The sequence below is a fragment of the Syngnathus scovelli genome, chromosome 3 (assembly GCF_024217435.2).
Source record: "Syngnathus scovelli strain Florida chromosome 3, RoL_Ssco_1.2, whole genome shotgun sequence".
NCBI lineage: Eukaryota > Metazoa > Chordata > Actinopteri > Syngnathiformes > Syngnathidae > Syngnathus > Syngnathus scovelli.
In genome coordinates this window covers 14,032,413-14,057,549 of record NC_090849.1, presented here as the reverse complement: position 1 = coordinate 14,057,549, position 25,137 = coordinate 14,032,413, and the positions used below count along the sequence as shown (strand labels likewise).

The 25,137-nt window shown below is 41.5% G+C and overlaps 1 protein-coding gene across 1 annotated transcript; it reads left to right on the top strand.

The window, feature by feature from the left end:
• Positions 1 to 22,452: 22,452 nt before the first annotated feature.
• fzd10 (frizzled class receptor 10) lies at positions 22,453 to 24,618 on the top strand. The gene has a single exon (XM_049762312.2). It carries the CDS (start codon positions 22,829 to 22,831, stop codon positions 24,578 to 24,580), a length of 1,752 nt encoding a protein of 583 aa, XP_049618269.1. The 5' UTR covers positions 22,453 to 22,828; the 3' UTR covers positions 24,581 to 24,618.
• The last annotated feature ends 519 nt before the right edge of the window (positions 24,619 to 25,137 follow it).

Here is a 25,137-nt window from a genome sequence, read left to right as displayed (position 1 = left end):
GACTCTAATAGGCATAAGTGAAATAGAAAATTGATGTTTATCTTGAAACATTAGATGCCCGACATTGAAACAACAATACTGTCCATTAACTGCTATTACTGTCTGAGGTTTTGTTTTTTATATCATGGAGCCCGGCATCCCTGTTTACACTGCAGGTTGGCATTCTGTATTTTAAACTGCACCTACTCAATTTGGAGATTTCAACAGGACAATATTCCATCTTCAGAAGCACTGTGAGAAGCATGACAGAGGTGGGATAATGTCCTAGTTGAACGCCACTATGGTTGTCCTGAAATTTTAGTACATCACTCCAGATTCTGAAGATGACATGTGAAATTATATGATTGGTGGTTGCCATGTGACTGTGTGAAGGCACTGGATTCTGTGTAAACGGTAGCTATTCAATTATGGCTGTTTGAGCAATTTTCTGGCATCTCTGTGCAAAATAGACTTTAGAGTAGCACAATGAATGGAGCTTCCTATGACAGCTTCCTACGAATTCAATGACCTCCAGTCATTCTTAATTCAATCTTCACTATCTTTCAGTCTCCATATGAGCAACTCATATGAGTGTATGGTCATTCCTGGACCTCTAGAACCCTAAGCAGGTGAACAGTCTTCAGCTTGACGTCAGCCTTCTTACTCCTTGAGTTTTCGCCACGCTCACCAGAGCCCAACTGTGTTCAGTGAAAGGAAACAGTTCGTTACATCTTCAAGGACCGCTTTGGTCAAAATTTAGCCTAATGTCCTGCGGACCCTGCTCACCTCAGCGTATCCTCGCCGAGGCCTAGAAACTCCCCAAAGGGTTTTTATCCCTTTCTCTCAAGCATGAGATCAGAGTCCTAGGCCGCGATTGAGGTATTTGGATCAGTTGTATCAGATATCTATTGAAGCATAGCTCTCTTTCTCCTTTTATGGCTTTGCTGCTCGTTTTATCTTGCGTTCCCCTCCTCTTTCCAAGAAGATGAGTGACACATCAGAGATAGCCTTCAACTAATCCTATCCTTTATGCTCTGTGAGAGTAAGCTGTGAGCCTGTCGCCCTTTCACACTTTATTTGCTGCCGTTTGAAATCATACGAAATGTCATGCTCAGCATCAGATGAGGAGCTCGGGGCTTTTTTAAAGTTCACTTTTACAGAAACAGAAGAAACATATAGACATCAAAGCATGCAAAAGAGATACTTGTGGTTTAATTGTTGAGTGTCACCAAGAAAATCCGCCTTAATTTATGCCTACATGTGTTTCAAGAAGAGACTTAGGGAATGTTTGGGTAAACAAATTATCAGTATGATAATAGAAAACAGACTCCTAAAGATGAATTACGCTTGCTGAAAATATGGGGAATGCAACTTAACACAAAATGTCACACAGACCTTTATGAGCAGGCTTTCACTAGAGTTAAGATCCAAAACCAACATAATCAATGAGCAAGAAAATCAATCCCATCCAGACAAAACCAAAGTCAGCTTTGTGTATCAATAAATGAATTTCCTTCACTCACCCATTTTCCTCAAGATGTCTCCTGATCAGGGAGGTTTGGATCAATCAGTAATGTTTTATAATCAATGACCTAACATGTTATCTATGTCATGAGCATATCTGAGTGCTACTTGCAGTGGTTTCTAATTTCCAGCAGGTGGTGCTGGCAGGTTAGCGTTGCCATCAACTCACTGTCAGTAAGCATGTGGAGAGCTTTGCTTGCATCTGCAGAGCTTTCTTTACCTGACCTCCCCATTCCTCTCAGCTGCACACACCTTGTCAGCAGGTTGGGCCTTATCTCTCTCTCTCTGACTGAACTGAGCCATTCAGTGCACACTTGACCTTGTTCATTATCATGTACCAGACTTTGTTTTTACCCACCCCTTCTCTTTGTGTCCGCCCTGACTTTCCTTTTCCACTCTATTTGAACAAAGATAAGAACAGAGTCTGTTTACTCAGTCCCTGTTAGACACACACACACACACACACACACACACACACACACACTCTCTCTCTCTCACGCTCTCTCTCTTTTGTTTACCAGAGAAGACTTGCGTGTCCCAAGCTTCCATCGGTACTATAAGGTGTTTGACAGCTGACAAACAAATTCTTACTATTTAATTTTAAAAGCAAAGCATGTTAAATACTGTGGTTTGTTGAACAAACAACGACTACCGTATTCTATAAATAGAGATTAGAAGTAGTACACATCGAAATGTTTTGTACTGACTACCAAAAAGAACGGATCTGACAAGAATTCATGTCGTATTTTAAACACTGCAAAATATTTTTTGTCTATTTTTTGTTGCCATTTTGTTTTGATTAAAATTTGTCTTTTCACCCCCTCCCACACACACACACCCTTCCCCATCAGCCCCCCCACCCCTCACCTCAGTCTGTGCCCACCCTGCCCCAACACTACTGCCCAGCCCTCAAATGACTTTATTCCACTTGCATTTTATTGATCAGTTCACACGCTCTGAAATTTTGTGCAATTTTGTACCGATAGTAGAAAATGATGACAATTCTACCTCTACATTCAGGCACAGCGCCATTGTGGTCAGCACGAGTTTCAAAATCCATTACATTACAATCTGAGTCATTTATTCTTACAGCCTTAAGAACATTATACAATGGAATACGTACTGCGTGTGACCTTTCACCCACTAACAGATGGAATAGGATCCAGATCATCCTAGTGAGAACAGGCTATATCAAAAATGGATGGATTGATAATTTGTAAATGTACAGTGAAGGACACATGCACACAACTTTAAATGTTTACATTTCTTTTCTGGTTGAACCAACAAAACGCTTGTCGAAGCAGATCTATTCACTTTAATGTCTTTGTGCTCATCAGACAATTTGTCCAAGCGTGAGTGAATCATTTAGGCGTGTTGAGTGTAGGTGTAGGTACACACAGCTGTGCACTCCCCAGCATTACATTAGCTTCAACACAAACATATAAATCAGACTTAACCTTTCAACGAACGCAAACATGCCAAAATTCTTGGCAATAATCAAACTAATAATGTACTCAATGTAATCCTTAAGTTGTTTGATGACTGATATTTGGGGGATATACTTGGTAGATATAAATGGAGTGCGGCAACATCTTTACATTACTATTTGAGAAATGATAGGTAGGTCGTAGCAGTCGTTGTGAATTTTGAGTTGTTGAACATTTTTGTGTTGTAGCATCACATTTTTTCCCACAGTATTTTCTTCTGTAAAAAAATGATGATGAGTTGGGACTTTGTTTTCTATGTAAGAACTGATGCAGTCAAGTTTCAAAGTCGCCTTTGGAATTACAAGACACATCCCCTTGCCCATAATGCAAGCGTTGATAACTGTCTATCAAAAAGTTTGCTGAGAGCGTGAGGAGGGATGGCATATGCCTTTGATTCTAATGCTAAGAGCATAATTTATGTAAGATGTTTGAATGGCCTTTTTTGTAAGAATAGATTAAAGCAAGTTTCATGTTAGAAGAGCCCGAAAATGTGCGTGCAAAGCAGTCTTTTCAAAACTCCTGGGGCTGCATGTGGGTTGATGAACAGGGCGGGTGCAAGTGGTGATTAGCTCATGCCATTTATTGCACTAACAACAGTGTGCCAATCATTGCAGTCCCTTGAGTTTTCCTCTCTTTTCTGTAAATATGAAAGACCTTGTCCCGACAGTGACTTCAAAGGTGGCAGCGGCAGGCCTCATACCAGGCCACAGAGTCTTCGTCAACCCTTCCCCTGCACACATCAAACCCGAGTTGACAAAAGAAGCTCTAGGTGGCATAATGAGACGTAGCGCGCCTTTCAACTATGTGTGAAGTGTGACATTCTCCGTCTTTTTGTGACTTGTGTTTACTTGCGCCCCGTGTTGTGTGTTAGGAGCTGACCAGACGGTCCCGGCAGTCTCCCTCTTCTTGGATATGAGCTGCCGAGGGAACCGTCAAATTCTGCGAGCTCTTTAGGTCAACAGTCAAGTCTGTCTGTGCGTACGCAATCACACACACTTGACGACGTCTGCATATGCACTGTATTGCTGCAACTTTCACTGATGGGTGAATTTGGTTTAATTGTAGTGTGCAAGATGGTGATGTTATCATTAATACATAACTGAAAAGAGGCACAATCAGATTAATTATTCAACTCCTGTACCTAAGTAAACGTAAAAATGACTTATATGACTAATTATACGTCAATCACATCCATCTTGTTTTGATGTCTGTTAAAAGAAAAAAGTTTGCTTCTCATTAACTAATACATGGTGGAAAAGATGAATCATGTGACATGTACATGAGCTAGCTAGCTTTGGCTATCAAATATGCAGTGGTCAACTGTCGTTTTAAGTTGTAATATCGCCAATCACCACTGGATGGCAGCCATGATACTGGCCAAAAAAAGTTCAACAAAGTTAACATTTTAAGTAAGTCGATTTTTGTGAAACAATGTACAAAAAAAGTTCTCGCACAAATGTTTTTGTTCAGAAGTTTTGTGCCGTCCTTGAATGATATTGTAGATGCTAGATTGCTAGATATACATATCTCAAATAGCATTTTTGTTAGGAAGTGTGCGGCCTTCTGTTGCCCCCCAGTAGCTCTGATGAAAAATTGTGGCCCCCTCCAGGATTTAAGTCATCTCTGATCTAAAGGGAGTTTAGTATTTCTCATAAGCCAAGTGCTACAAATCATGAGGGAGATAGCAGAAGCCTTGCTCTTGCTCGTGATGAAAACGATTAGCAGACTAAGAAAGCTGAACATATTGCTTCAATTCCATCTTGCCTTTGTTCGACATATTAACCTTGACCAAGGTCCCTTTTAGAGCCAAAAGCCATGCAACAATGCAATGCATCTTTCATATAAGGTGAGAGCCAAAAACTAGAAGGGAAGTTGAGTGAGGCTGAAGCCTGACCACTCAGGCAGCTATGATCCGTCAGGCAGGATGACCTCCATCCTGTAAATTGATGAGATACCAAAACAGCATTGAAAATATCATAGCTGCCATAATTAATCATCCTCAGAAGCAAATTAAAGCGTGAGCCACTTTCTAGTCATCCCGATCCACCACACATTGCAATTAAATGGGGCAGTAATCATCTAAAATAGCTTTGCCTGCATTTCTTTTTATTTTTCTGACCCTGTTCCTCTCCGTTTGAAATAGTAAACTTGGGCTTTGTGGTGTCAGCCATCCTGTTGTCTGTGGCCCCCGAATTACCTCAGAGCGTGCAGTGCCGAGCACGCTGCCAAAGATGGAGGCGAGTATTGTTTCCATGACAGAGATCAATGGGTGGGTGAATATGCTTTAATTCTGCAGGAGCTCCTCTCCCAGGCTAATAAATGCAAGCCTCCCTGCTGACTGGGCTGTCGTGCTGAGCCCAGCGGGGGTTTGCCTTTTTGTGTTCCTGTGCCCAAATTATGGAACCATCAATACGCTGCCTGGAACCAGTCAATAGAAGCCCGCTTTGTGGCTGTAGGGAGACCAACTTCAAGGCTGATCAAAAAAGGGGGAAAAGACTAAGCTCTGACACATTTACCAAATAGAACGAGGATCAAAATGCAAAAGGCTTAGTTCAGTGTTACTCGCAAATACGTTATGATACATATAAATGGGTGTGCCACACAAAATTAAGGAACCCAACTAAACCAGTTTTAAGACAATAGTTTGCAAGTTACACACCTTTCTTTGCAAAGAGTAGGCACAGCATATTCGCTCCTCGAAATGGTTTGTTATTGTAAATACAAATTCTTCACATCGTACGCCAATATTTGCACGCAGAATTAAGCACTTGAGGCGATCCTTTGTGCGTGTCACTATCAGACTGTGCAATGTGGGCCACAACTACTTACAATACCCATGGCACTTCATTGTTCAAAAAAGTTGTTGTATATCTCGTAGGTATATTTACCTGTTGCTATTTTTATTTTTCAAACAATCTGCTGTGTGCTGCTGTAACAGTTGAATTTTCCCTCTGAGGATCATTAAAAGATTATCGTAGCCTATCCAAGTCGACTGAACTTTGCTTTGATTTGCGCCTTTAATAAAAACCGAATCCTGCTACCTGATCCAGAGGTTGTCATGCACTCGCCTTTGACAATGCAAAGGTGATGAACGCAGTCGTTGTGCATGAGTATTTTTCCATACTGCCTGACTGCCGCTTGTAGCATCAAGTGAATTATTAAGTATCCAGCTTCAAATAGCTTGTAAAACTCCTGTCCTCCTGAAATATGAAACTTTCTTTCCCTTTTCCTCACACTTTTGTTTTTGTTGGCTTCTCAAATATCAAGTTGTCTGCGGATTTTCAAACGAGTTGAAAAATAAGAGTTTCCCCAGCTTGCAAGCGCATTCAAAGGGCGCCTTCTTCAGATGTGCCACCTTGCAGCGTGGTGGTGGCTGTGCAGGAAAAGGATCATTCAGATATGCTAATGGATCAGCGGGGTAGCTCGGAGCGCGGCTTACCCCGCTTTAAAAGACAGCTGCCTTCTCCCTTTCTTTTCATGCCCTGCTCTCAGCCTGCCTCTTTTTTTCCCACTCGACACTGATAGCAGGTTGAAATGTAATAACCATTCCATTTCTACTAATTAGACAGATAGAGCAATTAGCCGGGTGCATGTAATTCCAGGTTGTGAAATATGTCAGACAAAGGGAGTTCAGACGATGAGTTTGGGCACAGTCATCTGATGTCGGCACAGTGTAATGATATCACGCTCAATGCGGAGAGCGGCACATAATGGAGCCAATGCCCAACGGCCCTCCCCGCAGCAGTCTCCCTCTGTGTCAGTGCCTGTATATGAACCATTGGCTCCGCTGCCGAAGCCCCCGGTCCCACACTCTCCTGGGCTATCTATTCTCTCCAGCCAGAGTCATGCTGCGCAGGAATCCTGGGTGATTGGGTTTCTTTCAGGGGCCTTATAGTCAGTCATAAATCGGAGGGGATCCCGCCCGGCCCCTCGCTCTCGCCCTTAACCCTGGCTCCGGCTGGCAGGGGACGATTGTTGGAGAGACGGGGTCATTGCGGGGTCGCTCTCTGTGACGCTTCTTAACTCTCCTTGCCTATTTTTTTTTCAACCCCTCCTCTGCACTATACTCCCTTTTCTCTCTGTCTCCCGGCTGAGGTTGCTAGGGCTTGGTATTTGCTTTTTAGGACCATGTTGTAATTACAGAGAGGCTCGACTCCCACTGCTGCCTCTGGCTGATCGGTGGTAAGAAGCTGCCGGGGCCATCTCGTCCACCACAACAGGCTTTTATATTGCTTCCTCCCGAGGCACGCAGAGAACGGATCCATTCACGCATGTCATATAATTTACACAAAAGGAAGCAGAATACAGTGGACACATCAATGGGTTCACAAGCAGATGCTAGGTCAGAGTGTGGTGGACAAGCTATAGAGCCATAGTCGTTTCTACTAAACGGTACAGTTCATTGCCGTCTGCCACAGCCAAGTTTGGAATGCTATACCCTTAGCTGACTTGTGTTTATGACCCTGTGGGGTGTTTTGGTGCGTTACTGATAGCGGCATCAGCGACAGTATGTAAATGGCTGATATCATACTAATGCAACATGATGTCTCCCACTGAATGTAAAAATGCCACAAGTTCACAACCTTACACAACAAACACCTCTCTACATTATGATATCAGTTCATGCAGTGGATATGATGTCACATACTGACTACAAAAGTATTCTCCTATAAAGCCATCTTCTCAAATGTTTGCAATTAAGATAATCAAACAAATGTAAATATCAGACAACGATAACTCGTAAAATTCCTAAAAGTCTTGAAATTGAGATTGTATTTAAAAAGAGGGAAAAAACATTTCTTAGATACCTAGCCCTGTATGAAAAATGTACACTTGTCCCACTTGTTAAATCATGAATAATTGTTCCTTGTCACATTTTCTGCAAAGATGAGTTCACTTTAATTGACCACACCTAAGTCTGACCTATTCAAACCAGAAATTACTTAAGTAAAACCTGTCTGATGTTACGAAAAGTCAAAAGATTTCAAAAAGTTGCAAAGGATTACAAAGCCATTCATAAAGCATAGACACCAGTGAACCATGTTGGGTGAAAAGTTGCCCTCTAGAAATTATCCCAAGAGCAGAGCAATTGACTCATCTAGGAGGTCACAAAGAATCCCAGGACAACACCTGAACAACTGCTGGTCTTTCTCGTCTCAGTTTATATAAATGACTTTTCTGAGAAATATTCTGTGAGCTGAGAAGACAAAAGTTGGAAAGTGTGTGTCTTGTTACGTCTGGTGTTAATGTAACACAGTACTTTGCAAAAATAACTTCATGCCAACAGTCAAACATGGGCTTGAAGTGTGATGGTTAGGGTTAGGGTTAGCTGCTTAGCTACTTGATTGATGAGATCATGAATTCTGCTCTTTTGCTGAGAATCTTGAGAGAGAATGTTTGGTGACCTCAAGGTGAAGCGCAGTTGGATTCTGCAGTCGAAGAACAATTCAAACCATGTCAACTAGTCAACTTCTAAATTCTAAATCCACAACACATTTGCGTATCTTCCGTTTTCACAAATTGGAAACCATCTTATAATATATTGTACAGTGTTGTTGCGTTTTCAGGTTGGCAAAGCATTGTTCTTCAAGTAATGTTGTGTTATCTCGACTGCCCCTAAATGGTGGCATTTTGCCCCTGATATTAGAGGCACTGCAACAAAATTCTCTGCATGCATATGTGGCCAATACATATGCTGACTCGTTTATTTTTAATTTAGAAATGTTTTTTGTTGCTGACACACTTCCATCCGTTTAGCAATGTAAAAATGTGTGATTCAAGTGCACTCGTAAATGTTTTATTTGCACCCCTAAAATATACCCACTATACTCATAGTACAAATAAATAAATAAGAGTTTGCCTGCAGCCTTACGTTATTAACATAAGTACAATTGTTTGACATTTCCGGTCACACAAATGGCAATTACACTCACAGATAAAATGTGTAAACTTGCTTTGGTTGAGAAAAAGCCGAGCAGGTTGCCACAAGCTCATGTAGAACCCTTTGTGTCATTCTTATTTTCTAACAGCAGAACACGGAACCGAGCGGTCACAGCTGCAATTGTCTTTTGTAGGGGATTGCATCCCTCTGCCAACATCTGGGATCATAAACTAGACTATCAAAGTGACCCAAAAAAAACAATGACGGTACTGTCATTGCCCAATTTATAATTCCCATTTTATGGCATTTGAAAAGGGGCCTGAATTCATTCATGTCTATCATAAAACTAAAAAAAAACGCTTAATGTGCAAAACACAGTCGACATTTATATTCCACAGCGGACATTACATTTAATATGTTAAAATTTAGTCTGTAAATAAAGGATTTTATCAGCATCATAAATTCTTCAGAGTGACCAAATGGTTTGAGGCTATGCAGAAGCATGTCGATTGTCTAACAGACTTCAAAGAGACTATCATGAAAATATCAGAAAAATGCACAGTGCTTTATGCTATGGCAGGATGACTCGTTTTTCATGCCTATGGAAAAAAAATGGAACAAACTAGACAGTGTTCCTTTTGAAATGGGATATGGGCTTGGAGGATCCATTGTTCTATTTCAGTTTGCTTGAATCACCGCCGGTGCATGTTGGCTCATTGCTGCCGCACCATTCTGACTTCTGACAAACAGCATCTGTACCAGGGACTCCATTTCCTCCCACGAGGCAGATGGGAACAAACCCAGTATAATCTCTTCAAATAAACAGGATGCCATTTATTGTTTGCCCCACCAATTGAAGTGCGTCCCCTGGTAGTTAATGACATCTTGATTAATCATTTTAATGTTTTGACTTAATACGTGCCAGTAGGGAGAGATGAAATGATTGGCACCACACAAATCAGACATTTAAGCTGCATGCTCACGTTCAATACACAGGGCCTGTTTATGCTGTAGATCGAGCGCAGCCACATGTGAATGTCTTAAAGCATCAAGATGTCTCTAGAAATAAAGCTAAGTTCAAATTTTATAGAAGCCTACAATAGATACTCAAATTTAGTGCAATATTCGGCAAAATGCAGTAAAGACATTTCTTACAAAAGAAATAATGACCACAAAAGTCTATTTTCAGAGACGAACAAAATATGGTTAAAATATCAAACTTCTAAGAAAAATAAATGCGTTTAAAGCCAAATAGAGTTTGCTTTTTTTTTTTTTCGCAATGACTTAACAAAACATGTTAAGTGTTGACTTCATTTCGCTCACTGGATTGATTCGCAGAGCAAAGCGTACCATAAAATTCAGTCATAGCTGATTGCTAGTTGTACTGTGCAGTACGTTACACAAGTCACAGATAGCAGAGCTACATTAAGCAGAGACCATCGAAGCCATTCACAGCCTGTCATTAAGGACAAACTCTTCAATCAAATCAACACATCTAATTTTCCCTGTTTGGAATCGCTTTTATCTAAGTACACCGTAATGCTGATCCAATGGCCTGCCCAGTTTTACTTAGATTGACAACCAGTGGGTTGGATTTCGCTTACATGTTACTACTTGCGTTTGGCCAGCAACAAGTGTTTGCTGTAACAAACTGCTTGATTTTATTCAAGTGCAGAGGTGAGAGGAAGTCACACAGGGCAAGTCACAACTTAGTCTCAAGTCGTAACTTTCAAGTTTCAAGCAAGTCCCAAGTTAGTGGGAAAAAGAATCAAACGAGTCAAGTTGAGCTTTCGAGCAAGTCACAACTTGATTCAAATATGTCATAAGTCAAGTAATACAATCTTGTTCAGTCCCAACATAAATTGGAGGGATATTATAACATTCTTTACAATTGGAACCACACAACCTTTAAAACGTCATGGAAAAGACACCCCACATGAAGGCCCATGACAGACAGGGACCCTGAAAAATATTTTTAGAAAATGTATGGTATTGAATCAGGAGGGTCCTCAAATGGCTCATGATTGATGAAATTGTGTTATTTCTTTTAAAAACTAGGCCAGTGAGCCTATCTCATCTTAATGAGATATGTCACACAGATGTTTTGATGTCCTGCTGTGACAACCTGAAGTGATTTATGAGGTTGTTTTTGTGCTAATTATCCAAATGAATATCGTTTGGTGCAGTCCCCCAAGCCTCCCATGGGAGCTGGAATATCAAAAGTAAACCCCCATTCCCCCACCCTTAGGAAAACGTCACAAAAAAGACCAAACAAAGAGGGCATCAAACAAACAAACCCAAACTCTTAGTACTTCTGATGTGTGTCAGCATGGATGTCTGTGCTGCGCTCAACAATGTTCGCATGAAGCTGATTTGGGCAAATGGGAGCCCACAGGTCCCTACCCTAGCTCACGTCGGTGGATTCTTGGTGATTCAGGTCCAACGTATAGTGAGAGCTAAAAACCGGGCAAATTCATCAGCAAAAGACCAAGAACATTTTGAGAAGGAATTGTCCATTGTGGAGTGCATGTGCATTGAAAATGCATATATGAAATGTAGAGTATGTAGGTTGGTTAGATCTCCTCACCTTATCACCCCAACTACAGTGCCCGCCAGATTCTTCATCATAATATAACGTACATTTACTGCATATAGAGTCTTTCAATGGACCTAAGGACACTTAACAATAAGTCATCGGGATTATCTGAGAAATTCTTGCTCTCAAAAGGATAACTTTTCAATTCCTGTTTAGATACGTACTTTTTATATACGTTTTTAGATGTTATATACGTTATATACATTGTTGGTTTTTGGTTTCACGTTACCTATATCTCAAATTTACAGTAAGATATTTTCAACTGACACAGACAGACTACAGCGTTAAGGGAGGTGACCCACCTAATATGGATCCGATTTCATATGGATCCTCCTCCCATGTGGAATTTACCACAATAAAAAAAATCTAATAGCTTGGTTTTACAATACCTTAGTTTTTAATTTAACATGGAGATCCCATGTGACCCAATTTACAACCTTAGCCATTTAAAAGAAAAAGAAAATTCCATTGAATAAGAAAACAAATAATGCTGATCATAATATGATATAAATACGCACAACAATCAACAATGACAATTGTGCTATTTTGATTTATAGTGATTGCTTTACATTCGAATCTATGTTAGTGTTTCCAATTTGAAAGTTAAATGATAATAGTAATAGCTAATTTTGATAAATTATGCCGATGGTGTTATTTTTCTCGATTTGAACGCGCTGTTCCCCCAGGCCTTAGCATTTGCCAATCTTGCCTAACGGGCTACTTCGAGCAGTATAAGACTAAAATCTTCATTCAAGCCATTCACCCTGTTTGCTCAATCATTCAGCCTTTTAAGTTACATAGAAGGGTTTTAATTTACTATCAGAGATTACTGTGTCTTTCCACCCCTACGTATAAACATTGACATGAACTAAACTACAAAATCTGACTCACCAGTGTAGTGGTCTGAGTTTCAGGTAAAACTCAACTTTAGGATCATGTATCATCACAGTTGCGCAACGTTTACGGTATTGTGGTCACAATAAGGTCGGACAAGTCAATCACTCAGAAGCTGGCAGCTGGAGTTTGTGTTTCATCTCTTCCAGATGGTGAGAAGTCAAGATGAACTATGCCTTTTCCATTTGCCTGCAGAGAAAGACCAAAGGGATGATGATGTCGTCAGGGATGTTTTGGGTGTCAGAAACTGTTGTCATCTGTGTTGCTTTGTTTAAACAGGGCGAGAACTGACATCTTTCTGTAGTTTGAGCAGGTAAGCGAGATCGGAAGTCAACACGAATTCCACTGACCCTGGATCTCTTTGGGAACTGACCCAATAATACAAATATAAAAAAGAGGTGCTGTCACAACCATTCCTCCAGTCTGAGCGGACAACCAAAGCACCTTCATCTTTCACTGCTTTGAGTGTTCTCTTTCACCACTTCTCCCTCTGTGGTTTTGTCATATAAGCTGGTATTTCAGCTCCAGGACACGTCCATTCACACCTTTTGGTAAATCGCTTTCATGTTGCTGCCTCAACTATTCTGATATGAACATGGTCAGCCGGGTGATCCCAGCAACACAGCGTAGGCAGGCAGACCGTTGACAAGAAAAACATTGTCACCTAGGAGTGTGTTTCCATTCCACCCCTCCGCCATAAGGTTTGAAGATTCATCTCGGATCTATCCTTTGTTTCCACAAGCAGGGTGGGTTGACCGGACAGGGAGAGTTTAGCTGCCTACAAAGACAGCATGACATCATACCAGCGCGATACAATGTGTTTTCTAAAACCTCCACTTTTGGACCTGCTTATAAAGGTTTGGATGATTGCTCTCCAAAAATGCCATTATACTTATATGGGGGAAAAAATGAAGCAGCAAACTTTGCTTGTCTTGCCGCATCTAAGATTAAATGGCATTTTAGATCTTCTTCACTTCAGCTTTCTTTTATACAGCACTTTAAAACAACCATTGTTGCGTATTTACTCGCATTGAACACTTTTCAAATATGTGAATAGTTTTGCACAAATCATACAATTATCTTCACAACGTCTGCTTTGAGATCCATTTCCAAACGTGAATTTTCAGGCTTCAGGGCAGCAGTAAGAAGCTGGAACAACACAATTTTTATTCTGTTTGCGGTTGAAAGCAGTATTAAATAAATAGTCAATTATTCTGATCCTTAAAAAACACATCACACAACCGCAACATGGTTTAACTCATGAATTTAGCACATGCCATATACCGCTACAGAGACAAAGGAACATAGTTTCCTGAGTTATTTGATAAGACAATAACAGTTTTGTTCCCCAATGATTCCATCCGATTTGCTTGAGTGGAAAACATTCAAGCGTATAAAATGGGATGTAATGAAGTCGCATGGCTTTTTGTCAAAGGTTCCTCATTTGATCATCGCTCAGAAAGCACAGGGACAAAATGTGAAGTATTAAGTTGGGTATTTTTGTCTGGGACACGTCTTGATCAGCACACACAAAGAAGTCAAACAGCCATTGCACTTGGAATAAAAGCGTGAGAAGGAATAAAGCCCCACAGCACATTCCGTAACTGGGTTACTAACAGCTATCGCTTTTGTTTGACAAGAAGATTAATTTGTGAAAGCAAAATGTTTTATTATCCCCCAAATAATGTGTAGAGCGTTAAACTTTTTTCCCAGCATTTTTTTTACACTTGAATATGACTCCTACTTGACTTCATATTTCCTCCCCATATTACTTTTGATATCTTTTCAAGTTAAGAAGTCACAACATATGGCCCACATGCTTACTAATGTCTCTAATGCACAGTGTAGCGAGGAATGAGAATGACAAGTTATTTAGTGCCGTCTTGATATTTGAGCCCGAGGAATGCCTGCAGATACACATGATACCCTGTCTGAGGAGGAAACCTCATAGATGAGGTAAGACTGCTTACAGCAATGAAACAATATCTGAAACAGATTAAAAGAGTCTTTCCTCCGCATGATTCAGGTTCCTTTCAGCACACCCAGGTGTTACACCACACGACCGCAAGGTGAGGAGAGCACGGCGGATATGCGATTGCGACCTGGAATGTATTCTGGATGCTGGTAGCAAAGAAAGTTCATTTTTGTCAGTTGTTGTAACCCCTAGTGTCGGCTGACTGACATTTGAGATTTGTGTTCACCCGTCTGACATCTCGCCTTCATTGTTCTTCAGTGGATGAAGATTGATGTGCAAGAATGTGCAAAGATCCAGAAAAAGTCCAATTGCATCAGAATGACAAACATTTGTGGGTCTGCAGACACTCTCTCTTCCATCCTGTCTTAAACATGTTCAGGTTTCACTGTGATGAAGTCCCAGGACATTGAATCTCCTCGCTTCACACCTTGTTGACATCCTGAAGAATGAAGCATAAAATAAGCCTTTATATTTAAATTTGACTTCAAAGAAGCTCATTCTGTTTGCTTTTGCGTACAGCTTTCTAGACCAACCAGTATACTGATTATCTGCTTTGAGGCAGGCAGACTCGTACTTGCTTCTTTGTGTGGCAAATCAAAACGGCCAATGAAACGTCTGTGGCCATGTGAATAAAGTAAATAAACGTGTGTGCTGCTCTTGTGGTGCCTTAAAAATGACTTCCATTCGCCTGTGAACACATTGACAAGCCTACACAAAAATCACACAACAAAGCTGTTGTTTCCATGCTCATTGCCGCAATTGCCAGTCCAAGCTCTCGTTGTTTCCGCCCCCAGCACTGGATATCGATGAAAAACAAGCAGATCACTTATATCTCAGCCGCTGCTCTGGAAAAGCTGTCTGTTCCTATTTATTATGGTTGTGTTTTTCTGTCTGTATTGATAGCCATTTCCTCTTCCCCCGCAGCAGCCTCGGAGTCTCCGTACCGACGCTCAGCACAGCACATCCAGCGCAGTCCCACCGAGTGCAAGCATAGGAGGAAATCAATAGCGAAAATATTGCTGCAGGCTCACACATTTTTATCTTGCTTTGAACGAGTCAGCTTTAATTTGACTTTGATCTCAATTTGCTGCTTTTGGGATAGCTTGGCTGCACATAGAAGCATTGGGGAGGGGGCGGGGGGTGGTCCTCCACCAGGGCTTTAATACAAAAGACCCTGTGAGTTGAAGCCTTGATTTTGTCCATATGTCAGTGTCCATTACAGGTTTGCAAGGACAAAAGGCAGGAGGTATAAAAACAACTAATACTACAGGGCTTTCGCTGATCTACGGCCGATCAGAGTAAACGTTGGACAGTGTTAGCCAGGCCGTACAATAAAGAGACCCTTAACGCTGCTCGATGGTGATGTGTGCTAACAGGTTGACGTGACGCACAGCTGGCGCTGTTCTCAATGCGGGCGCAGTGTCACCCTCCTTCCCATCCGACCTCTCTCATCCACACATCATTAGATGTGACACACCAAAGGAATGATGATATTATAGCATCACCTAAGGCCCACTAAAGACGTCCTTGCTTCATCTTTTTCAGACCAGTGAATTCTTAAAAGAGAAGGTGTTTGGGATCGTGTTTCTCTTTTATACAGCCGAGACAAAAGGGAAGGATAAATGACCAGGGCAGAGAAAAGACCAGCGCCTTGCTGGGCAGAGAGGGAAGGTTCTAATCTAATTTGAGTAGAGCAGGATATGTGTGTGTGCGTGTGTGAACATGTGTGTGTGCAGACATGCATGGCTCCACTGCACAGTGTGAGGGGACTGTGGGAATGGGACAGGAGGGCTGTCCTATTCAATGGCTCCTCCACAGCCAGAAGCAGTGGGGAGTCTCCCCTGACGCGCTGATTCCGGCCGGCCACTCAAAGAGGGATTAGACCAGTGAAGGCCTTCCTGATTAACAATTCACACTCAAGTACCCCCACAAGGACCTTGGGTAATAATATTGCCATCAGTGTCCCTCACCGAAGCAGACATTACAAATCTTTCATCCTTTTTTTTAAAACTTTTTTCTCCTCCTCGTTCATGTGAAGGGTCACTAATCACTGTTGTGTTGTGTGACTCTGAAGAAAAAGTCACCCAACAGTTCTTCACTGGGGCGGATTTTTTTTTTTTAAATAATAAGTTGTAAAATTCAACAATTATCCCTCTCTTCATTCTTCTCCTAAATGACCATCCCGTGGAAGAGCGATTCAAAGCAAACTCACCGTAGACCGACTTGGCCTTCGTAACAAACAAAAAGCCATTGAAACAGGCTGTCTTGGCAAGCAGCCTCTCAAGGCCCACCATCGACTATAATTACACTAATCTATAAACACTTAGAAGGTTACAAAAACTGTCACTTCCTTTTATTAAGCACAAGGCACAAAGAATGAGGTCAAAGGTTGCACCTTCCATTGGCTGTGACGTATTCTTGTGAGGCAAGGCAAAAAGATAGGGAAAAAAGGGGTGGTACAAATTAGCCCTCATTAATAAGTTACTTAATTGAACTATTTAAAACACAAGGATCAAACACTGCAGGCTTTGAAGTAGTCAGGCCTCCTTAATATTTAATCGTTTCACTCGTGCATTTCCCAATAACTTATCTGACCCTTTACTAAAAACTGGAGCGCCTATTAAATTCAAACACACATTCATGTCACAATTAAAAATTCATTTTAAATTTTTCAGTAGAAAAATCTGGAATGAGACCAAAATTTGATTAAAAAATAAGTATTTTTCAGTAATAGCCTCAAATAGTTGAGTGGCAATAGGGGAGAAAATAAAAGATTATGTTGATAAAGGGGATCATCCTGAGCTAAACGCTGAATGTGTGCGATCAGGGGGGAGAACAGGATCTTTGGACAATGCGCGGAGCGTATGAACAAATAGTCTCACCTCCAGCTGAGTGTGTTGTTTCTTCTCATTGTGCTCTCTGAAAGCCAAGAGGAGGGCCTTGGTTAAGAAGATTAGAGCCCTACCCCATCCGTACATTTAATCAACACGGCCTTTCAATGCCGCCAACAATACCAAACATGTCCAAAATGTCACCCATTTCTCCCATAGCTTACCTCACATGCTGGAACGGAGGACAAATCATCCAAAAGGGTCAAAGAGAACCAGGATGAGGCTTATTATATACAGGGATGGCATAAACAGATTTGTTGTCTTCAAAAACCTTTTAAAAGCGTACCCTTTGATATCAATCAAATTTAAGACTTGAACAAAATGCATCAGCTCCAGCTTCTTTGACACTATGAATCAAAATTCCCTTAAAAACCTGAGGAGCTTTGCTTGCGTGCCCTTCATTTCTTTCATCCGTGGTTAAATATGTAAATAAAATGTCTAAAGTCATTCTTCAAAGGGGAACAAAAGAAAAAAAGAGTCCGGAGGAAAAGACAGCCATAAAATTCCTCCGATTCTCCATAACATTAGCCAGAGGGGGGCCAGCTTCCAGCCAGAGCCTAGCAGCAGGGGTGCCAGCAAGCACCATAGAATCACAGATTGCAAATCCCACACACAAAAAATAAAATATCTTTTCAGCTTCACCCATCAAAGCCCACCCTCTTTCACTTTATTAGTTACAGAATTATCTCACAGTTACTTTCTTAGAGATGGTCTAGGGCTAGGTTTCCCCCTTCTCTCACTGTTGGGGTTGCAGAGATGAAAAAAAGTTTTGATGTGCGTGAGTGCATGCGAGTGTGCGTGCACGTGTCAAATGTATGACAAATATTCTATAAGAGGACAGTTGTACTTGAAATCAGGTCCAAGACAGAACAATTAAATAAAATCACGAGGCAGGCTTGACTCAAACTGTTACCATCTACAATTCAAAGCCATCATCGTCATCATGAGAAGCACAACGCTCATACAGACAGAGAGACGGGAATGAAAAAATTCCAACGATGATTCATTCCAACAAATGTTGCCTTCTTAAAAAGTATGTATTACAATGTTATCCTGCATGTTTCCAATTACTAAAGCACCAGTAATAAAGACAGATGGATGGGTAGATTTATTTTACAATACTATGGCAGGAACACTGATGATGAGTAAAAGCCCCAGGAATAGATTTTATGACCTATTGTTTTATGTACACATGAGACTACTTTTGTTTTACTTCTGCTCAGCCTGCATATGTGAAAGTAAAAAAGCAGGCATGGCAGCTGTTGTCCCCTTATGAGAGGTGACAATAGCTTTCTTTGTATATGACCAAAACTAAATGTGTTCCATACATTGAAGAATTCCCACATAGTCACAAATTGGAAGTCATTAATACCTTTTTAAATGCTGACGTGTGCGTTATAATTAACATTCAAATCAAATGTAACAAATGTTTTAATCTGAATATACAAATTAGAATGGTTTGTTTCTCCCGAGAGAGCTGCTGAAAATACAGTTTGGGTCTCTTCAATATTGCTACAGTAGAATTGATAAGCTCTATTGACAAAATAACCAAGCATTGACTCCAACCACAGTGTAGGATCCCATAAGATTGGCTGAGTGTATTTTTCTGATGGCGATCCGGCTAACTTAGTATTAACACCAATAACTGGATGAAAGGAATCTGTGCAACACATGTGCTAAGGAGAGCGAGCGTGTATTCTTTTCACACCCCGTATATGTTGCTGCTCCACACGCTGAGCCTGAACAGCTGAAATGCTACCATTGAGATACATTGTGCTAAAACCATTTATGCACACTGGTGCCAGGTTTCTCATTTTGCACAGGCACATTGCTGAAATGCCTCTCAAAGCACTTTAGGTACTCTTGTAAAAATGCACTTAAAGCCTTGCTGCTATATGTGATGTGTATTTCATAGCCAACGAATACCACGGATAAATCTTGAGGCTTAAAACTTTTTACAAGGTTATGTGAGTGGAGGTCTGGAGGATCTCATAAACATGCACAAAGCATGTACTACCCAAAGTCTGTCACACCAACCTGGCCCTGCACAAGCAGTCTGACATAAAACTACATCTTTATAAGGTTCATCAAAGTGATAATATTATGTATTATTTCTTTTGCATCTGTTCTAGGGGAGTTCCACCCCCAATTGGAGTTTTGTTTTAAACAGGCAATAAAAGTCAACAATTTCATTAAATTCTCAAAAACAACCCTTTTGTGTTGGTGGTGGCGGGCTGCAGCTGTCCCCTGATTTCTTGCAGGACATGAACTGGTCTCGAATCCCCTTAACAATCAAGAGAGGCATACAATATAGACAAGCAAATTTTGACTAAAAAAATGCTTTGGCTGCATGATCTGCACATCTCTTTCTCTTGAAGTGTGCTGTCCTTGCTTAATAAATATTCTCCACAGATGTGAAATGTGTCATCATTGAATCTAATGTGTGCTGGGAAAACATTCATATCAGAATTGTTAAGTTAAGATGCCTATGTTGAGTTTTGTTTATTATTATCAAAGCAAAACTGTATTTATTGATAGTTAGGATGAGAGGTTGTGATAATGGTTGGATGGATAGTGTTGTATGTAGAACAACATTACTTCATATTGAGAGTTGCTTCTCATTGTTAATATTTCATCCTCCTATTAGACTTAACATGACAACCAAAGTTACACCGGTACATATGATCAGGCATGAAGTAGCTAATCTGGCACACAAGGACAACTTCTGGTGTCCTGGGGATTACTGATGGTGTACACTCGCCTGTCTTGTGTGCAACACCGTGAGTTCGATTCCCGCATATGACGGTGTGCATGTGCGTGTGACCCCAAAAAGAAAAAAAACTGGCCTGTTGTCTTTTCCAGCTCATGCAGCGATATCTTCCGGCCTGCTGGACCATTTTGAAACTAAAAAATAGGTACACCTTTCTTAATAACTGGAAAGCCTTCTTGTTACAACAACACTTGCATTGTATTTGTAAATAGTAGGCCATTGCATTCATTACAAATAGCACTGACTGCACTACCTTTGATATTCCGGATACCACCAAAAGTAGCAAAAATTTGATAACAAGGGTAGAAATAATTCAATACATGACTAGAAGCAACCCTTTATTATTTTGTTTGAAGTGTTTTATATAATGTTATTGAGTTATGAGTCTCTCTCTCTCTCTCTCTCTCTCTCTCTCTCTCTCTCTCTCTCTCTCTCTCTCTCTCTCTCTCTGTTTGTCTGAGACTTGGTCTGTGAATGAGGCCCATAGATTTGACCACTACCCCAATCAGCTAATCAATTCATATAACATACTAGACTGCGCTATAATTTCCCTAGCTATAATGCCTTGATTAGCATCGCAGTTCAGATAATGTGTTTTTCAAAATTCGGATAATAAATGACTCATGGGAAGACAATGAATGCCGTACATATTTAGAATGGTCATGTGAATGTTTGACACTCCCAGACAATCTGCAGACCAGCAGCAGGTTTACATTAGTCATTGCTTTTCTCATGATTTTCAATAATTTGTATTCCACAGTGGAACAACGTTGTGAACTAAAATGACATTAAAGACCATTGTATTGTATTGTCGTGTATTGTATTGTATTGTCGCGTATTCTATTCTATTCTATTCTATTCTATTCTATTCTATTCCATTCTATTCTATTCTATTCTCCTAATGCCAGATCAGTGGCATAAAAATAAATCAAAACATTTCATGCATTGTTGTCTTACTTCCTTTATTGGCAAATGATGGTGTTTTTAAATAGGCCAAATTAAACAGACTTCTTCACAACTACAGTTGGGAGATATCTTTTGTACATTTTTGCACAAATATTTATTCTATGTGGGACTTGTTCAAATGTGGTGATATTTTTTACACATAAGCCATCTAATTTTATTTTTGATACAAACAAAATAAAATCAATGAGCTTTTTTGTACAATTGTGAACAAATACTATTACACTGAATGTCATTGCTATTGAGTGTGTGCCTGGATATTTTTTAATTCTACAACAATGTAAAAACATATCACGTGACTCTGTTTGCAGCAAGTTGCTTTAGTTCTAAGGAGAACAAAACCACATCCGTGTTAAAGAGTAATACATAAGCAAGTACATGGAAAGTCTTAGATTATATCAAGCCCAACAAATGTAATTATATCAAGCCCTACAAATGCATCTTTTTTTTACTATTTTAAATATTTAATCATTGCAAGCCTCAGTGTCCAGGTAAACACGAAGACGTATGTCTTATTTATAGGAAGGCCAGCACTGTCACGAGCTACAGTACAAAGAGGCAATATATGTTTATTGATAAACTTGACCTACAGTAATGCTAAGATTTAATTGAGACTGGAAGAGATGTAAAATAAATATTGTGGTTGTTTACTGTATGGTGTAAATATTTTAATATTTTAAATATTTATTTTATATATATATATATATCCCTGTAAGATGCTCTCAAGCGTTGAAAACTATATAGCTATCAACCATATTGTTGAATAAAAATAATTTTAACTTGGCGATATTATCTTGTATTGGCACGAATGTGACTGTATCTATAAGTGTGCGACGCGTGGAAAATAAATATAAAATATAACGCGCATGGGAAAACCAGGGTGAGAAACAAATCCCGTCTCATCAAGACTTAAACACACCAGAAATTTCTGGTGTAATGCGCATTTGACGCGGTGCGTCCTGGAAGCATATTGTGCAATGTTTAAAATGTCTTGTTTAAAAAAAAAAACATATTCACATTGCACTGTGTGTGAAGTTTGCAGTTGTGCACAACCAAAGAGGCTGCGGGGCCATTTAAAACGCAGTAATGAACAAGCTGTTCCACACGATTAGGAAATAAGCCGCGTGTCAGTGTCATCTTTCTTATGCTAAGTGGCTGTCTTTGAAGGCGGATCTTTTTGGCAGGTTGGACCGGGACCGAGGCGGCTCCGAGCAGCTCAGCTCAGACAAGCGCTGCCACCAAACGCATCAACAGCCCGCCTCCTAGGAGCGCCAGCCGCTCCATACTACTTGTGGCCAACGTGTGATATTATCGCTAAGGATGTTTATTTGAGTCGGACGTCATTATTTGTGACCCGCCAAAAAAAGCAAGGGCGAAAAAAAAAAAGGAAAAAGCAGGGGAGGCGCTCTACTTGTACTCTGAGTGAGGCTCTTCCAACTTCTTGCGCTGGGACGGGAAGCACGCCGCTGCAGACAGCGCTGGACGGAAAACGAGAGGATGGAGTGCTCGGACTTTTGCGTGTGATTTCTCTTGGAATGCATGGTCAAAGAGATTTTTTTATGGACACATTTGAGGCTTTTGGAGATTCACGCCATGAAAATTGAGTGAACACACATGCTGCAACTCTTGAATCACAAACAGGGTGTCCGACAGCATGGGCTGCAACGCACTCTCTCTTCTGCAAAACTCTATTTTTGGACCAATGTGGGATTTATGTTTTTATTGAAGTTTGGCGGGCAAGGTGGTCTCGCAACAGAAAGCGGCGTAAGTTCAGCCACTCTGATTTGGTTTCATAAAAGACTTTGCAGTTGTATAAGATAACCAATGATGGACAGTTTGTTTATTGTTTTTCAACTCAAGTAGTGAGGATGTGTTCAATTGCAAACCCGAGCCTTATACTGTTCATTTTGCTGGTGCAATGCATCAGTGAGGGCTCAGCCATTAGCTCCGTTGACCCAGACTGGCCAGGAGAGGGGAAATGTCAACAAATCAGCATCCCCCTGTGTAAGGACATTGGCTACAACATGACCCGCATGCCAAATCTCATGGGGCACGACAACCAAAAAGAAGCAGCCATGAAGCTGCAAGAATTTGCAACGCTGATCCAGTTTGGATGTCACAGTCATCTCAAATTTTTCCTTTGTTCGCTTTATGCCCCCATGTGTACTGAGCAGGTGTCCAACCCCATCCCTGCTTGCAGAGTGATGTGTGAACAGGTCAAAGTGAAATGCTCACCCATTTTGGAACAGTTCAACTTCCCCTGGCCGGACTCATTGGACTGCTCACGTCTACCCACCAAAAACGACCCCAACTACCTCTGCATGGAGGCGCCCAACAACGGCTCGGATGAGCCTCCCAAAGTCTCGCACACCCAGCCGCCGGATTTCCGACTGCACCGTCCCCTGAATGGAGCGGATCTGCACCCGAAGGACACCGGCAGCAGGAAGCCGTGCAGCAACTCTGGCAAGTTCCACTATGTTGAGAAAAGCGAGTCGTGTGCCCCAAAATGTTACCCGAGGGTGGATGTCTACTGGAGTCAAGGGGACAAGCAGTTTTCCTTGGTATGGATGGCCATCTGGTCCATCCTGTGCTTTGTCTCCAGCGCTTTCACCGTGCTTACATTCCTCATTGACCCTCAGCGCTTCAAATACCCAGAGAGGCCCATCATCTTCCTTTCTATGTCCTACTGTGTTTACTCCGTGGGCTACCTCGTCCGACTTTTTGTGGGCGCTGACAGAATCGCGTGCGACAGGGACAACGGGGTCCAATATGTCATCCAGGAGGGCCTGGAGAGTACCGGCTGCACTATTGTGTTCTTGATCTTGTATTATTTTGGCATGGCAAGCTCCCTTTGGTGGGTGATCTTGACCCTCACGTGGTTTCTGGCCGCTGGAAAGAAGTGGGGTCACGAAGCCATCGAAGCCAACAGCAGCTACTTCCACCTCGCGGCGTGGGCCATCCCGGCTGTGAAGACCATCATGATCCTGGTGATGAGGAAGGTGGCGGGGGATGAGCTGACAGGTGTGTGCTATGTGGGCAGCATGGATGTCAAAGCTCTCACAGGCTTTGTGCTCATTCCTCTCTCCTGCTACCTTATCACGGGCACCTCCTTTCTCCTGTCTGGCTTTGTGGCTCTTTTCAACATCAGGAAGATCATGAAAACAGAGGGGGAGAACACAGACAAGTTGGAGAAGTTGATGGTTCGTATCGGGGTCTTTTCTGTGCTTTATACCGTCCCGGCCACTTGTGTCATCGCCTGCTACTTCTACGAGCGACTCAACATGGACTACTGGCGCGTGGTTGCTATGAAGGACAAATGTAAGGACAACGGCGTACAAGAGTCCGAGTGCCTTTTGACGACGTCCATCCCCGTCGTTGAGGTTTTCATGGTGAAGATCTTCATGCTGTTGGTGGTGGGCATCACCAGTGGCATGTGGATCTGGACCTCCAAGACCCTCCAGTCGTGGCAGAACGTGTTCAGCAGGAAACTGCGAAAGAGAACGCGAAGGAAGGCAAGCAGTGTGTTCACCAGCAGCCGGCCATACATGAAACCTCACCCGTCTCTCAAAGGGCACACCTCTAAGTATGAACCTACGCGGCCCCCTCCCACATGCGTATGAGCTGGCTCTTTTCCTGTGTATGAACCCTGCCCCCCCCCCCCCCCCCCCCCAAAAAAAAAAAAAAACACTTACCACGAGACATTTTATTCAAGAGTGCCATGATGTATTTATGCAAGCTGCATTGAATATCATGCAACACGTTTTTTTGTTGTATCTCGAACAAGAGCTGCCTTTGTTTGTGGAAAAAAAAAAAATGCTTCTCTTCTGTTATCCAGCTGAGGATCCTGGTGGAGAAAAAAAAAGTGCTGTTTCAATTATGAGAAAAAGAGTGGAATAACCAATTGAGCTGTGCCATGGGGTTATTTGAATAATGTGCAATAGATGTTTTGCTTCCACGCGGCAAAGACACTTGTACTGTTTAGTGGAAGATTACAGACGAAGAAAGGACCCCAGAGACAATGGAGGCAAATGGTCAGAGATGAGTGTTGTGTTTAGAGGCTTTTTAATGGAAATGGGGCTAGGCGTCATATATGTTTGAACTGGGAGTGAGAACAGCTGCTGAAAAGCGGCCCAGACCTTCTCCACTGCCTTTTGTGAGGCAAATCCATGCTGTAAAT

Coding starts and splice junctions, on each gene's coding strand:
- fzd10 (XM_049762312.2), top strand. CDS start 22,829: ATGTGTTCAATTGCAAACCCGAGCCTTATACTGTTCATTTTGCTGGTG.